The sequence below is a fragment of the Thunnus thynnus genome, chromosome 8 (genome assembly GCF_963924715.1).
Source record: "Thunnus thynnus chromosome 8, fThuThy2.1, whole genome shotgun sequence".
NCBI classification, from domain to species: domain Eukaryota; kingdom Metazoa; phylum Chordata; class Actinopteri; order Scombriformes; family Scombridae; genus Thunnus; species Thunnus thynnus.
Window position 1 is genome coordinate 32,346,629 of NC_089524.1, and position 15,413 is coordinate 32,362,041.

The 15,413-nt window shown below is 39.3% G+C and overlaps 2 protein-coding genes across 6 annotated transcripts in view; one reads left to right on the top strand and one right to left on the bottom strand.

The window, feature by feature from the left end:
• The window catches only part of mcf2l2 (MCF.2 cell line derived transforming sequence-like 2), a 154,014-nt gene that overhangs the window by 67,743 nt on the left and 70,858 nt on the right, over window positions 1–15,413 (bottom strand). The gene's annotated exons all lie outside the window — the stretch shown is intronic.
• b3gnt5a (UDP-GlcNAc:betaGal beta-1,3-N-acetylglucosaminyltransferase 5a) lies at window positions 1,683–11,716 on the top strand. Its single transcript, XM_067597971.1, has 2 exons — window positions 1,683–2,058; window positions 9,742–11,716. The coding sequence occupies exon 2, from the start codon at window positions 10,370–10,372 to the stop codon at window positions 11,558–11,560; it is 1,191 nt and encodes a 396-aa protein (XP_067454072.1). The 5' UTR covers window positions 1,683–2,058; window positions 9,742–10,369; the 3' UTR covers window positions 11,561–11,716.

Here is a 15,413-nt window from a genome sequence, read left to right on the forward strand (position 1 = left end):
ATTACCGGCATGAAATGCAGGGCACATGCAGATGGTGCCCCAGTGGGACAGCCCACACCCAGCCCAAAGTGGGCTGCCCCTGCAGGGCTCATTTTATTCCCACAGTGGCCCCACATGGGTCCCAAAGGGCCATGTTTGCTGGGTATAAGCTACACATCAACTTTTAAATGCATTTTTACCCAAAATGACTGTGTGGATTTATGGATAGGGGACCATCACCTACATTGAAAGCACATTTGAAGGGGATCTTTTAATAGTCAGTATGAACAGGAAGAGTGATTACAGGAAGGAAAACCTCTTTCACTGTTCATATGGACACCTGACTGTTTTTTTAAGAAAACTTGAAAAATTGTGAGCCTGTCCCTATAAGGCAAAGTTCTTGTACAGCTTCTTGTTTTTAGACAATATATGCAGTAAGACGTGACACGTTTGGCTTCTTTTTTTTAATGAAATAGAATGAAATCATCCTTGTATTATCAGTACTGAAACTCAGATATTGTATGGGTATAGGGAGTAGTACTGTAAAATTTCAAATGATACTTTGGCTGGCTCTCACATGATAATGTGGTTTAACTGTGAAAATTGTTATTAAAGTCCTTCAATTTCACTGTCATGTTCCCTTGTATGATCCCTTTAGATCATACAGTTCAGTCCCGAGTCCCAACCATCCTAATGATTCCACAATAATGACATCATCTTTTCTCTTATTGAGGGTTATTAAATTTAAGCGCTAGAGTAAACAGAGTTCCATTAGGGTGTAACTGAGCTTTAATAGTTTCCTGTTGAGGATTAAGCTGTTGCTTTTACTGAGATTTTAGTCTGTGTCAGTGGGCAGTGGTTTACACTGTCTGTCTGCCTGTCTGTCTGGAATTAGGACGAGTAGCAGTAACAGTAACAGTGACTCATGTCTATGTATTATCCTTGTAGTGAGTGTCATGGTCTGTTTGTCATGGTGGCCTGGCATCAGAACACTACAATAAAAAGCCTTGTATTCATTATGATAATGTTATTAAAAATTAGCACAAGTTGGAAAATATATAGATTGATACTACATCAATTTAGACATGCTATGCTTGTGTAAATGTGGAAATTTGTTATGAAAGTATGTGGAAAATATAATTTAAAATCTTTTTTAACAATTCCATTTGTATTCTACCCAGAAAAAAGAAGCTTGTTAGCCGACCTTGTTTTATATGTCCAGTTGTGCTGAAGCCAAAATACCAAACTGTTGAAACAGAGAGCAATGGTAACAGCCTTCCTGCTGATTTGTGTTCAAAACTGATAAAAAGTGATATCATAAACTATTTTTAGTGCTCAACCAAAAGACATTTCACCAATCAAATTACAATTTCAACATTATCAGTTTCAAAAGTTTGTGCCCACTGGTGAACATGAATGTATAGCGAGCTGTCACTATAAAAAAATAATCAAATTTAAAATTTTCTTTTTGGGAATGACAATTTGGAAAAAAAAAGTAAACACCTAAAAACAGAGAAATGTATGTATATTGACTCTAAGAGCGCAGTTGGACTGTGAAGCTGAAAGTGCAGCGTCTACACGACACACTCACTTCAAGTTTAGGCATGAGGAGGGGGATGGTTAGGGTTAGGGCTGGGGGGTTGCGTAGTAAAGTGGGTGTGTTGTAGGGTGAGTTTGCAGTTAGACCTCTCTCCTCTCTCTTGCTGCCCAGTGGTTCCTCCCCTTTTACACACATATCTACTCACCCCACACGCGCTCTCACACACGCTCACACTGGGACCTTCAGGGCAATTACATTTGAAGCTCTCCTCAGCAATGAGCTGCTGAAGTAAACTACTGCATCTGACGAGGGGAAAAAGAAAAGAGAAAAAGAAAAGGAAAATCTGACAAAGTGCCAGAAACCAGAGCTGGTGAAAGAAAGGGAGAAGCAGTTAAAAAGAGTGAGGCAGAAATAGTGAGTGTCAGAGGTAGACTAAGATACAAGGAGAGAGTGAGTTGACAGGAGCGGAGCAGAGCAGAGCAGAGGAGAAGGGTTTAACTGTACTTCCTCACACATGGATTGGACTCACAAACAGCCTGGTAAGTCAAGAACACAGTGTGTATGTGTGTGTTTGTGTGCTGAAGGGTGTTGCTCTAAATGAAGTCTATAAAACCTTCCAGTGTTCAAGGGAAGCTAAAGGTTTCAGCTTGCAGTAGCAGACCAACAGAGAGGTGTTTGGGGGGTGTGGGGTAGGTGGATGTGACAAGACGATGAAGTCAGACAAGTAAATAGTCCCAGAACTCAAAACACTTTTTCAGCGGGTTTCTGTTGGGATGCCGCCGAGTTTACACGACTGTTCCAGCCAGCCTGAAGGACTGAATCCAGCTCAGATTGAGCAGGCTGGGTTAGTAAGGGAGGAGAAAGCAAACAGTGTGTAAAATACAAACTAAATCCAAAAGCGTATATTTAGTTGTTGTTAATTTGTATGTTAGAGGTTTAAATGTTGTTTTGGATGTTTTTATGCTGTAATCTAAAGAAGAAAAAAAAAGAAAAAAAGGTGTAAAAAATATAGAAGTAGAATAGAAAAACAACCCGACAGATGTTTGTCATGACCTGGAAGCAGCACAAGATGTAACAGGTGTCTGATAAGATAACAACTCTTGTTGTGTTAACACTTAAATTTTCCATCTACATTTCTATTTCCAGCTAAATGAGAATGAAATAAGACCTTCAGAGATGCTATGACAAAAAAACCACAACACAGAGCTGTGTTGTGGAAGCTCTACTAGCTTCCACAACACAGAATTGCTAAAATCTGACTGCTGATCTGCTACGTAGCAGTATGGCCAAGATGGATAGATCACTGTATAACAAGTTTCCCCTCAAATATGAATACAGTTCTGCATTGACATCTATGTTGGAGTCCATCTTTCTGTCACATAAAGGGTGGGCATTGATAACCAGTTCTGAATTGGAGCTAGGAAATTTCTACAAACACTGTCTACATCACTGACTGCATATGTGTCAACACGTGTAACCAGTAACATGTCAACCTGCAATATATACAATAATGCTCATAATATGGCTGGCCAGAGCTAGCACTTACAAGTGTGGCTAAAGGCGGGAACATGCTTCTTTGTGCAGCACGTTCTCTTTTTTTTTGGCTACAAATTGGCTTCTCTGTGAGTCAGTGTGACCTATGGTTACCCATAACACCACAGGGACTTATGTCTATGTTTGGAGAACCATAATTCCAATCAAAGATGGATAGATAAGAGAAGATTTATTTGGTTTGTTTTGCCTTTTAACCAAAACAAACCATAAATTACCTCTTAATTTATGACAGATAGCTATTTATGAAATTATGGCTATTTATTTATGAATCTGCTGGAAATAAAAGGTATTTTTGCTTTAACATAATTGGTTAACATAATTTGGTTTTTGGTTTTTCATAATAATAATTTTGCATAATCAGAATAATTCAAATCTAAACAATATCCAGTCCTACAGCACCCATGCATTACAAACATAGATTTGGCAGAATGACATTAGTAATTTTCATTTACTGTTTGGAAGTGGGGATATTTTGCCATTATTTTCACTCATCACAGTTATAAGTAGAAGGTGTGGGGAACAGTTAACATTTGTCACGACTTGTTGTTTAGTGGTTTAGATAATCTGGCTAAACTGTCAGCTTGCTGCCTGATTGTTTGACTGATAGTGTTGCTTGCAATTAAACTTTGTTGTTGTGATGTTGCACTGTTCCCAGATGTGAGCAATTACCTTGGTGAGTAATACATTATCAGTGCCAATAGAAAAGTACAAAAATAAAAAAATAAAATGGAACGATCCTTTAATGAGGAAGTTTTCTTAATCTCATTTATGAAAAAATCATCTGATTCCAGTGGCATGAGGGTGACAGATCTACTGTAAAGTGGAACTGAAGACTCACTTAATCAAGGTGTCCCAGAGCAGTAACTAGATTAATCAGTAAAATCAGTGAATAAATATGTGTGACTGCAGCCTAAATAACAGAAATATTCTGCATTCCTGTAATGTTTCACCCCAGTGACCAATACCACTCAATATATAGAGAAACAGAACTGTGTTGAGCTATAGTCACACTATGGTAAAGGAATACTGGGTAGATAGCACGTAGTCTGTTTGCTCTGCTCCAGCCCACAGCGGAGCAGTTACCTGTGTGATACATTTGCTCACATTCAAAACCGCCCATTTACAAGAGAGAAGGGGCTTGTGAACAAAGGTCACATGGACTTGTGAGTTAAGACTCTACTGGTTATTCCTGTCATCCCCGCAGTTTACAGAATCCAAAATCCAGTTCCAGTTTCTGTAACTTAAACTTCATAAGGTGAACTCATCTGCATTGTCTGTTTGCAGGAACAACAACAAGGTTTGGTATTCTGGGCTTTTCAAGCAGTAGGTGTCAAATATCAACACCTGAGCGCTGATGTGATCAATGTGTGCAACTGAGATTATGTTCTCACTCCAGTGAGTCACACTGCTGTTGTTTAGAAAGAGTCTCACATTTTTAGCTGCCCCACTTCAATTATTTTGTCCCACCCGAGTTCACATGCTATTGTTCTCTTCTAGACAACTGAAAGTAAGAGAAAGAAACACACACACTCAGAACAAACTTTCATTACCTACAAGTAATAGTTTAACTACTGACTGCTATTGAATAACTGAAAAGTTGGGACTGTTAGTTATAAAAATGATGATTACACTGTGTATGTATGTTACTTTTTTACATAGATCATCATGAATTGTTCCTGTCTTACACCACAACTCTGCAACATCAGCAGACTCATCAGCTAAGTTTAAAGGAAGTTCAGCATTATATTTGTAAAGAGAAAGATGTAGAAGTTAAAATTCGAGACAGGACAAGACATGTAATCTGGGGGTCAGTTGGACAGGATGGCTCTTGGACGGGAGAACTGAAAACAGACATGACCTTATCTATAAGTCTGTATTTGATAAATTAAGAAAAGAACTGTAACGCCCACTTAAGGTCCTCAAGGAGCTTTTTTCTTTGTAACCTCATCCTGTGTGTTGCACTGCAAAACGCTCCCTCTTGTACAAGAAAATCAATTCTCTATTGTTAAATGGTCATTACGAAGAAATTCTTTTAACATTAGTGGCAGAGCCTTGAAAGACATGACAATCTACACTGCAGACTAAACACTCACTGTCAACATCTAGTTTTTCATTCTACAGCATCACAGACAAATGTAATAACATATAATTGAAATTTGATTTAGAAAATGAAAAAAGTGTGTTTAAACGTATTAAAAGTACCTGTTATGCAACGGAATGGCCCCTGTCAGTGTTGTATAATAATGTGGCTGGAGGTGAAGCTAATTTCAACTACATTCAACTGTTCAGCAGTTTAATCTATCACAATGTATTTTCAGGTTTACAATGTAAGTAAATAGTACAGTAACTGTAGTGGGCAGATAAATGCAGTGAAGTAAAAATTACAACATTTCACTGAGAGATGTAGTACAAGTATAAAGTGGCATCGAATGGAAATACTCAGGTAAAGCCAAACACTAAATTAGTTTCCACTGCAGCTTAATGTGAATGTGAGTTTTAACTTCACTATGGAGTCATACTGACATTATATAAATATATGTGCCTATGACATACTGTACAGTATGTATTGCAGTTGATGTTTGACAGGTTTTAATACATATTCTTGGAGCATATCTATATTATATAGAGGTAACATGGTATCAGGTTGCAGTACTTGCCGTTCTCTCTGATATTTCTTCAAAGGAAGACAGCAGTCTGTTATGAAGACAGCCAAAGTCAGTGTGCGTTGGGTTGTGACCACTAAAAGGAGTTTCCAACTGTCAGTACTATGCATTTAACTGCCGTATAATTCTACAGTACTGAAATATAACAGCCCAACTATATTTACATGTCTTTTATTGATTCAGAAGTAGAGATGGACAATACCACAAAAATTGATTTAATACCAAGTAATGTACTGGCCAGAATCACGCATATCTGTTCTGTTAAAGCAGCTCATGTACTAACCTGCAGGAGAGAGCAATGTGTTTGAGGCTCATTTATGAGGTGAATGCCTCATTAATAGGCAACTTCTGAATACATTTTCATTACTGTTTTCTCTTAATTATTTGATCATATGACGTAACACCAAATGTTGCACCTGCTCAACCTATTCTAACGTGACAGGAGACAGAAAGGGAGGCCACCCGAAAGACCTTTCAAAAACAACTGCAAATGTAAGTGTTTATGAACTAACTTTATGGTAACTATTACTGTTCAATCAATCAATCAATCAGACTTTATTTGTATAGCACTTTTCATATAATAATAAAACAATACAATTACCCCCCACCGCCCCCCACCATCCACATATGAAACAATAAGTGACTATATTATAAATAAAGGAATCAATAAAAACAGAGCTGAGGAAACGCCATCATAACTCTCATGAATTTGCAATGAGGAAAAACCAGAAGTAAGATAAAAATGTAACAATTCAGAATAGCAAAATAAAATAATAATACAATATTGAAGTGTGGAAAAATATCATAAAATACTAAAAAAAAAAAAAAAAGAGGAGATGTATTAAAGTGAGTAAAACCAGAAATGTAAGGTAGGGTATTCAAAGGAAAACAAGGATAAAGATAAAATAAAGATAAAATAATAAAATATAATAATAAAATACTAAAAAAGAGGAAAAGTGTTGAAGTAAGCAAAACCAGAAATAAAAAGTAGGGTATAAAAAGGAAAACAATAAAAAAAAAAATCGATAAATAAAAGTAAAATAAAAAAGATATGCCGAGTAGTTAAACAGGCTAAAACATATAAATAAAAGACAGATAAATACATTTAAAAAAAATAATGTTCACTTAAAAGCCAGAATAAAAAGGTTGAGTTTGCTTTCAAAAATATCAACACTCTGCTGCGCTCAGGTCTCCAGGAAGGCTGTTCCAGAGACGTGGACCATAGCAATAAAAGGATGTGGGTTTTTGTTCTGACTTTCGGGATAATTCAAAGGTCACTACCAGAAGACCTGAGGGTTCTAGAGGGTTCATACGCTTGTGATATATTCTTCTTAGGGAGACCAGAAAGCAGAGCATTACAACAGTCAATCCTGCAGGTAATGAAAGTGTGCAGTAGTGTCTCTGCATTGGCTTGAGAGAGGAACGATCGCGCTCTGGCAATGTTTTTCAAATGATAAAATGCATTCTTACTGATATTTCTAATGTGTTCTAATGTGTTGTGGAATGTAGTTAAATGGTTATATATGAAAACGCACTGATTACAACTTGAAGGGTCCTGATATACAAAGCCTACAGTGGATCCTCTCATGGTCACAAGACCTCTGGATTTCGAAGCTCGGCCATGTGTTGTCAGAGCTCTCTATTGTTGGTTGACCCCAGTGTTCAGTCAAAATATGCTGCTGTGGAAATATGCGTTCTGCCTTTTGTGTGGCAGCACTGCACAGATGTCAGCAGCTTCTCTGCTCAGGGGCTCTGCCGGGCTAAAGCCTCTCTATTATGATGCTTTTTGCTGGGTCGGCACTTACATTCACCGCATCCTCCATAGAGTTAAAGGCAGTTAGTCAATGTGGTGGATGGGCTGTTTTGGAGTGTTTACAGTATACAAAGTGATTTTCGTGTTTGGGTGTTTGTATCAAGCATAATTATTAATTTATCTTGTATCTACATGAAAAGAAACTTGGCTTCTGATTGAAGTCAGAACTCTCCAGGAACTCCAGTTCCTTCTGTTATTTCCATTCAGTCTCTCTCCTTTTTCCTCTCTGTATGTTCATGAAGTATATTCAAAAAGTCTTGAGATATGCGCAACTTTTTCGCCAAAGTTGAAACACTTTCAACTTGCACGGACATATATTTGCATCAATTCGTGCTGTCCCAGGCGAATTTGTGTGTACTCAAGTCTTTGCATTGACTTTGTATGTAATCGCGCCGTGCCTAAAATACATTTTGGCTGTTTGGGGCAAATAAAAGGCAAGGCGAAAATTTGCTTCACCTTCACCTTTACTTACATTTTTTTTCATTTCAAATGTATACACAGTGATGTTTCTTCCAGAAGAATATAGTTAATTTCCCTGTTCATGACAACTGTTCAGGGTGGAGAAGGGTAGGTTTTAATGGTTTTAATGGTTAAGACTGTTTTTTTTTTGCTAACAAAAATTAGCAAAAATTATGGGGATATCATTGATTACAAGGACTAGACTGAAGAAGACCTTCGGTGTGTCAGTGAGTACCTGCAGAAATTGTCAGTCTTCTCCTGCCAGGGTGCGTTTTCTCCCTGCAGTGATTCTGCTGTGTCTGACTATTAAATGATCCCTCGATCTAGCAGACTGAGATGAGGTAGTCTCTTTAAATAGGTGATGGCTGTTCGCAATGTTCGCAGCTGACAGTGACTTCCTTGATCTTCTGTTTAATTTTTAAGAATATTTTTTTAACAAGCAGAAACTACCACGGCTTGAAATTGAAGCCAATCAATGCTGTTGACACCTATGAGGTTCAACGAATGTGCAGCACACAGTGTATAATGGATCAGTGGATTTTCTTTTTCCTTTTTGACTAATCAATTCATCAATAAAATGCTGTCACAATTTTCCATAGCTAGAGGTGATGCTTTCAAATCTCGCCAGTGAGATATGAGAATGAGAGAAAAGCAGAAAAAGCATTTATTCAAGGAGGTGGAACCAGCATTTTTTTTTTTTCACTGAATAAATAACTTAAAGAATTAATTTCTTATCAAAATTGCTGCAGATTAATGTTCTGTCAATCAATTAATTGACTAATCATTTCAGCTCTGCCTGGAATAACACTGTATACCAAACACTGTGATGTGAATTGACATTGTGGGTGTACGTGATGTGCTGTTGTGTGTAGCTTTGTATTTTGTATAGTGTGTTCTTTGCGGGGTTTTTTTTTTTTGCTTTGTACTTTTTGTTGTCGTGCTGTTGTATGCTTTGATTGTGGGGGACTACGGATGCAAATTAGCTTTGCGCTAACTCCGGTGCAGTGCATCTTTAATGTTTGAAACTGCACACTGTCCCAATCAATAAATCAAATCAAAAAAAATAAAAAAAAGACAAAACATTTGGAGAAAGAGAGAAACAGTGATGGTGCAACACAGGTCCATGGACAGTGTGCTTAGGGTTAGTTGTTTTGTTGCTCTGTTGACAATGAATAGAGAAAATAAGGAGGGTATTCTAGGAATGCAACTAACAATTATAGTAATTTGATTAATATGTCGGTGGCACAGTGATTAGCACTGTTGCCTCAAAGCGGTTTCAAACCTGTTAGGCAGCTGGGGCCTTTTTCCTCTCCATGCCTGCTCCAGTTTCCTCCAACAGACCTGCAGTTTCGGTAGATTGGCAACTCTAAATTGGACTGATTAATATGTCAATCTTTTGTTCAATTAGTAGACTGAAGACATCATTTGGTCTATAAAATGTGAGAAAATCTGCCCTGAGCTTTTTCCCAGAACCTTGGACTGTACAACCAATAGTCCAAAACCCCAAAATATTCTGTGTATGATAATATAAACCAAAGAAAAGCAGCAAATCTTCACGTTTGACAGAATTTTTTTGTATGATGAATGACATAAATAATTAATCAATTATCAAAATAGGCAATGACTGATATGAGCACTCAATCAACATTTCAGGACTGGTGTATATAATGTGTAGCTTTAGTATGCAAAATCTTGTCTTTATCACTGATCTTAGTTGTTTCTCTCTTTTTCAGGTGCCATGTTTTCCGACATGTTAATGACACTGTAACCAGAAAAGAAGAGGGATACGGAAGCAGAGGAGAGGTGCAACACCGATCAGGAATTCTTGGTGTAGAAGGAAGAAGGATCATGGCGATTTTTTTTGAGCTGAAGGAGGGACACTGTGACCTTTTCCTGTAGGTGTTTTCAGCCTGATCACTATGAGGGAGCAAAGCTTTTGCTTCATACAGCGCAGGAAGTTCAGTCAAAGAGCACCCAGACTGCTGAAGAGCCTTACAAAGGCCTACTGGACTTGACAACATCAGATAGAGAAGCCAGTTGGCAGGAGGTAAAGTAGGCGAAAGGAAAGAAGATACGCATGGTGTGAGACAGATGATAGATTATAAAGCGAAAGAGATGATAAGGAAGGCGACTAGATAGATGAAAGGAGTGCTAGAGGCAGAAGGTAAGAAGTGAGTCAAAGGAGAAGTCAAGCTTGAGAGTGAAAGGAGGTAGGGATGAAATAACACACTCTTCTATCAGAAAAGGGGGAGACAGGTAAGACAGAGAAAGATACAGCTCCAGGAGAGTAGACATCTAGACAGAGTCAGAGGACAGGTACTGAAAGTATTCAGAGATCAGGAGAGATCAGCAGTAGTCACGATGTTCATGAATTTCCGACGCATCCACAAGTGCCAGTGTGTGCAGCTGCTGACCACAGGCCTGGTGCTGTGTATGGTGATGGTCTGCTGGGAGGAGCTGGACCACCATGTTGTCAGTCACATGAGGTCCTACACATACCGCTACTTGATCAACAGTTACGACTTTCTCAATTCTTCCTTCGCCATCAACTCAAACTATCATACTAGAAGCAATGGTGGGGATGGTGGGTTGGTAAGCTATCCATATCTCATCAACCACCCAGGTAAATGTAGAGGCGGTGCTGCAGATGGGAAAAAGTGGGATGATGTCCTCCTGCTTCTGTTTGTAAAATCATCTCCAGAGAACCTTGAGCGGCGCCAGGCGATCAGGGACACATGGGGTAATGAGAGCTACGTTTGGTCTGAACTAGGAGCAAGTGTGAGGGTGGTGTTCGCCCTCGGAGTACATCAGGATGTTGGGCAGAGATCCAAGATGCAGAGTGAACTGCTGAAGGAGGACCAGGCCTATGGAGACCTGATCCAGCAGGACTTTGTGGACACCTTCCACAACCTGACTACCAAACTGATCCTGCAGTTCCACTGGTGCCACCAGTACTGCCCTAAGGCGCACTTCCTCATGTCTGCAGATGACGACATCTTTGTCCACATGCCCAACTTGGTAAAGTACCTGCAGCAGCTCCTGGGTAGCCAATCAGGGGCTAAAGACCTGTGGGTGGGGCATGTACACAGAGGAGCCCCTCCAATTCGCCGTAAAGACAGTAAATACCACGTTCCTTATGAGCTGTACCCCTGGCCCTCTTACCCAGACTACACTGCTGGTGCAGGATACGTGGTCTCGGGGGATGTGGCTGCTAAGATCTACCAAGCGACTCTGGCGCTGAACTCCTCCATGTACATCGATGATGTCTTCATGGGGATTTGTGCCAAAGCCATGGGGGTCTCTCCCCAGGAGCATTCGTACTTTTCAGGGGAGGGCAAGGCTCCGTACCACCACTGCATCTATGATCACATGATCACATCGCATGGGCACGCCATAGATGTGCGCTCACTATGGCAGGAAGCAACAGACCCTACAGTATATAGCCACTCCAGAGGATTTATGGGCAATATGTACTGCACAGCAGTGAGAGTGATGCTTCTGTGTCTGCCATATTACCAGAACACTTACTCCTGTATGGCTGCTTTTACATAAAGATGAAATGAGGACTGCTGAATGCTCAATGTACCACATAAACAAATGACAGTACCTCACACTTGCCATTTTTTCTCTTTCATGTTATATTTCAATGTTTGCTGCTTATAATATGTGTTTGCTGTCTTGTAATAAAGATCAAAGCTGTTCAATCAAGCACACAGACGCACTTAGTTGTTCTTCAGTCAACAGCAGGAACAGTTTTTACTCTGTCAAAGCATAAGAGAGAAAAGATCAGTGAAACCTAGCCTACCCCAGTTCTATTTACATGGGTAACAACGTAGCGACGCCCTAAAGCGTACCCTGCTTAATCGTCAAATTTAAATTAAATGGGACCATAAACTCATTAGAAAATATTTACTGAGGTAATAAATGAGAAGTAGTTTTCCCATAGACTCCATACAATAGGACTTTTGTAATGGGCCAATCGGACTTTTTGGAGCCAGTGGAGTCGCCCCTTGCTGGCCATTACAGAGAATGCAGGTTTAGAAACTTTTGCATTGGCTTCACTTTTCAGACCTGGAACTACCTGCTTGGTGTACACACATTCACAGAGGTCCAAACTGTCTTTCACCTGACAACTTCTGAAGAGGTTTAGCTCTGTTTCGAGAGCTGTTACTGGAGCTGGACCTAGCTGTTAAATACGATGAATTCTGGTGTCAGAATAATCTAGCAAATTTTTACCCTTTAACAGGCAGTTCCAATATATGATTGACCTTATTTGAGATGGTATGACGGAACCCTCACTCAACCTTGCCAAACTGTAAACAATATATTTGAAAGCACAAAGCATTGCAGCTCTATCGGTCTAAACCATTTTATGATCCCTATATCACCAAAAGTAAATTATTTTATAACACGAGTGCATACAAAACAGAGCAGTAAGAAGACAGCCAGAAAAAAACATTATGTGTACCATGTTCTTGCCTACATTGAGTTACTTTTTGTTTTTATTATCATGAGTAATCACCTGCTTTTCAGGGACTTCGTAGCACAGGTAATACAGAGAGTGGATCAAAATGAACAGGAATCATGTAGGGGTAAATGTATTGGTAGGGGTAAAATATTCATAAATCTCATAAAAAATAATGTGTGAGGAATAGGTGTATTTAGCTTGAAATATATCACTGACGTACACATTTTCTTTTGGGTGGTCAGGAAACACATTGAACTTTGTGTATTTTTAGTTGTGCTCTGACTGACTTAATCCCGTCAGGCTGACACCAGCCAGCCTGTATAAAGTAAGCCACATCCGACCAGACTCAAGTTAAATGATGCCAGATGAATGAATTTCCTTACAGAGTAATAGCAGTAGTAGTACAGACAGACCAGAAAGTGAAAAAAGTGGGTGAAAAGACAGGGGTGCAGGGTAATTAACCTCATTTTCCTCTCTGCTGTTCCTCTTTGTATTTTCACTGTATGGGGGCCTGGGACTTTTGCTCCTCCACATTTTATGTCGTTGAGCAATGGTTCCCAACCTTGAGGTCAGGATTTTCCCAGTGGGTGCAAGATAAATTGTGAAGGTTGTAAGAAAATTACAAGAATAGGAAAGGGGAAAAAAACATTTATCCTATACAACATTATGTTTTTATATATGAAACATTCCTCTAATCTTTGCTTTTTCACTTGTGAATTAGTGGACAGTTTTACTTATTCAAATCTTTAAAAATAATTCAAATAAAATAGGAAGACAGACATACTGTACAGAGGCAGTCTTATCTGATATGTAAGGCTTCAATTTCATGCATGAGGACAATTTACAACTTACTTACTTATCCTCCACTAATACGAGAGTCCTCTATCTTTTGCAAAATTGCTGATTAAACAAACTAAAATCTATAATGACGTGACTACGCAGCATCATCTTAAGGGAGAATTCATCCTTCTTTGGTTCTCAGATTTTTTCTCACCACTTTCCACCTCTACTTTGCTTCCTCCTCTTGACCACTCTCTGTCCCCCTCATTTCCTGTTGCTTTTTTTCCCTTTTTCTCCCTACTCTGCTGCATCCTGTGGTTCTTTTTAAAAAAATGCAGAGACAGGCTGAATCACCATGAGTATGCAGGGCCGTCTGCATCATGACCTTATAAGGAACTTATGTAGTGCTAGGGGAGCACATTTGAGGCTCCACAGATGGAAAAGATTCATGACTGAAATCACGCTGGGAATAAAGTGATGCGTTCAACATCATGGTGCAGTGGGTGCTGTTGATTCTATACTTGTTTTTATTTGTACTACTAAACCTTGATAGATCTCCATATGTGAACACTCAAACATGCCTAAACAACACTCGTTTTCATCTTTTCTCCATGAAGTGCCACTAAATAAGACTGCATGACATTTTCAATGTCATGTCAAAGCAACATAAGGTAAAAGAAAGTGTTTTCTAGGGCTGTAGTCAACCAAAGAAAATCTCGGTTGACTGAAATCGTACATAATCTTAATCGATTAATCGCGGCGTTGGATGTAACGATGCACAGTGAACTCAGCAGTCACACAGTTCTCCGTTCTCTATTTCTGTGTTTTCTATGTTTTGCGTCTTCGGGTTAGGCTAACCCATTGTTGCTAACTTTGGAGCTAATCGCGTTCAACATTTTTTATTGCGTGTCACCACGTTACACACCACTTTACTGCGTGTAGACTGAACCACGCTGTCTCACCATTTCTCTCTCTCTTACACTGTGTATGTGTGACAGAGCCACACCTGCTTTTCTCACGTTAAATTTCAGACACAGTTTCCTTGCCTCAGCGGTCAGTCTGCAGTGACAATCAAAACAGGTGCAGCAGCTGTTCAACTGAATTTTCACTGTGTTCACAGGAGTTGGGAGTACTACTGCATATGTGAAAAAAGTTGTACAAAGCCTTCTGTGGATCCAGAGACAGTTGTGTGAAATCTGATAAAGCATAACACACACCTGAATCTGTACACTCGAGTGAATGAAATCCAGTTGCATCATGGGTAATGTAAGCACAAGGTTTTGGCAAAGAAGAAGAACTAATGGATATAAAAACGATATTGACAATATTGCTGGTTCTGCTACATCGATTTTAATCTTTTTAACTGTCCATCAATGTAGAGAAAGAGAGTACTCTTTCAAGATCAATGCTGCATAGACCAAACATACCATTTATTTTCAGTAGTGCTAATCTTCATTCATTTCACCACACAAACCCTCAGTGCAGTCTTTAAGTAAGTAAGGACAAAAGCAGTTTTAAGCTTACATTCATTTTAGTTTTCAGGCTGTGATAGACCCTCTCAGACTTTTGAATGCATTCTCATAATAGCACTTTTCCAACACCAATATATTTCTCTTTTAGACATAACTCATACTCACATAAAGAAGGAACATTGCTTTATTTTCTGTCCTGCCTTTGCCTTGAAAGATAAAGTTCTGTAGCTTTAGTGTTTCCCTGACCTGATTCAGCCCTGCACTGTAGCTGTGCTGTTCTCTGAGGCTTCACAGAACCATGTGATATTACTTATTCTATCCACTCCTTCTACACTTAATTGTCTCTATGTTCAATCTAATGCAACTAACCCAACGTAGGTGATTCTCACTGAGTTGGCAAACATGGCTGAATGCAAATCCGCTTTCTTCCTCCGGTCCATTTATTTTGGTTCCCCGGCTCCCGTTCTCTTTCTAGGCCTCCAGCCAATTTCATAAGAGGCTCCAATTTTTACCCGCGGCATGAATCTCTCTTATGGAAAAGTCCCTGTGCTTTTTTTCAATTACCCTGAGACAAGTCAGCAAAGTTGGACTTTGTCCAGAAGGAGTTAGAAGAGAGATAGAAGAGAGGGGATGATAAGGCTGTGCAGTGGATTCAGACCTATAGCCTGCCTGTCTCTAGGACACA

What these genes read in the sequence shown, in the direction of transcription:
- b3gnt5a (XM_067597971.1), top strand. Translation starts at nt 10,370, where the DNA reads ATGTTCATGAATTTCCGACGCATCCACAAGTGCCAGTGTGTGCAGCTG.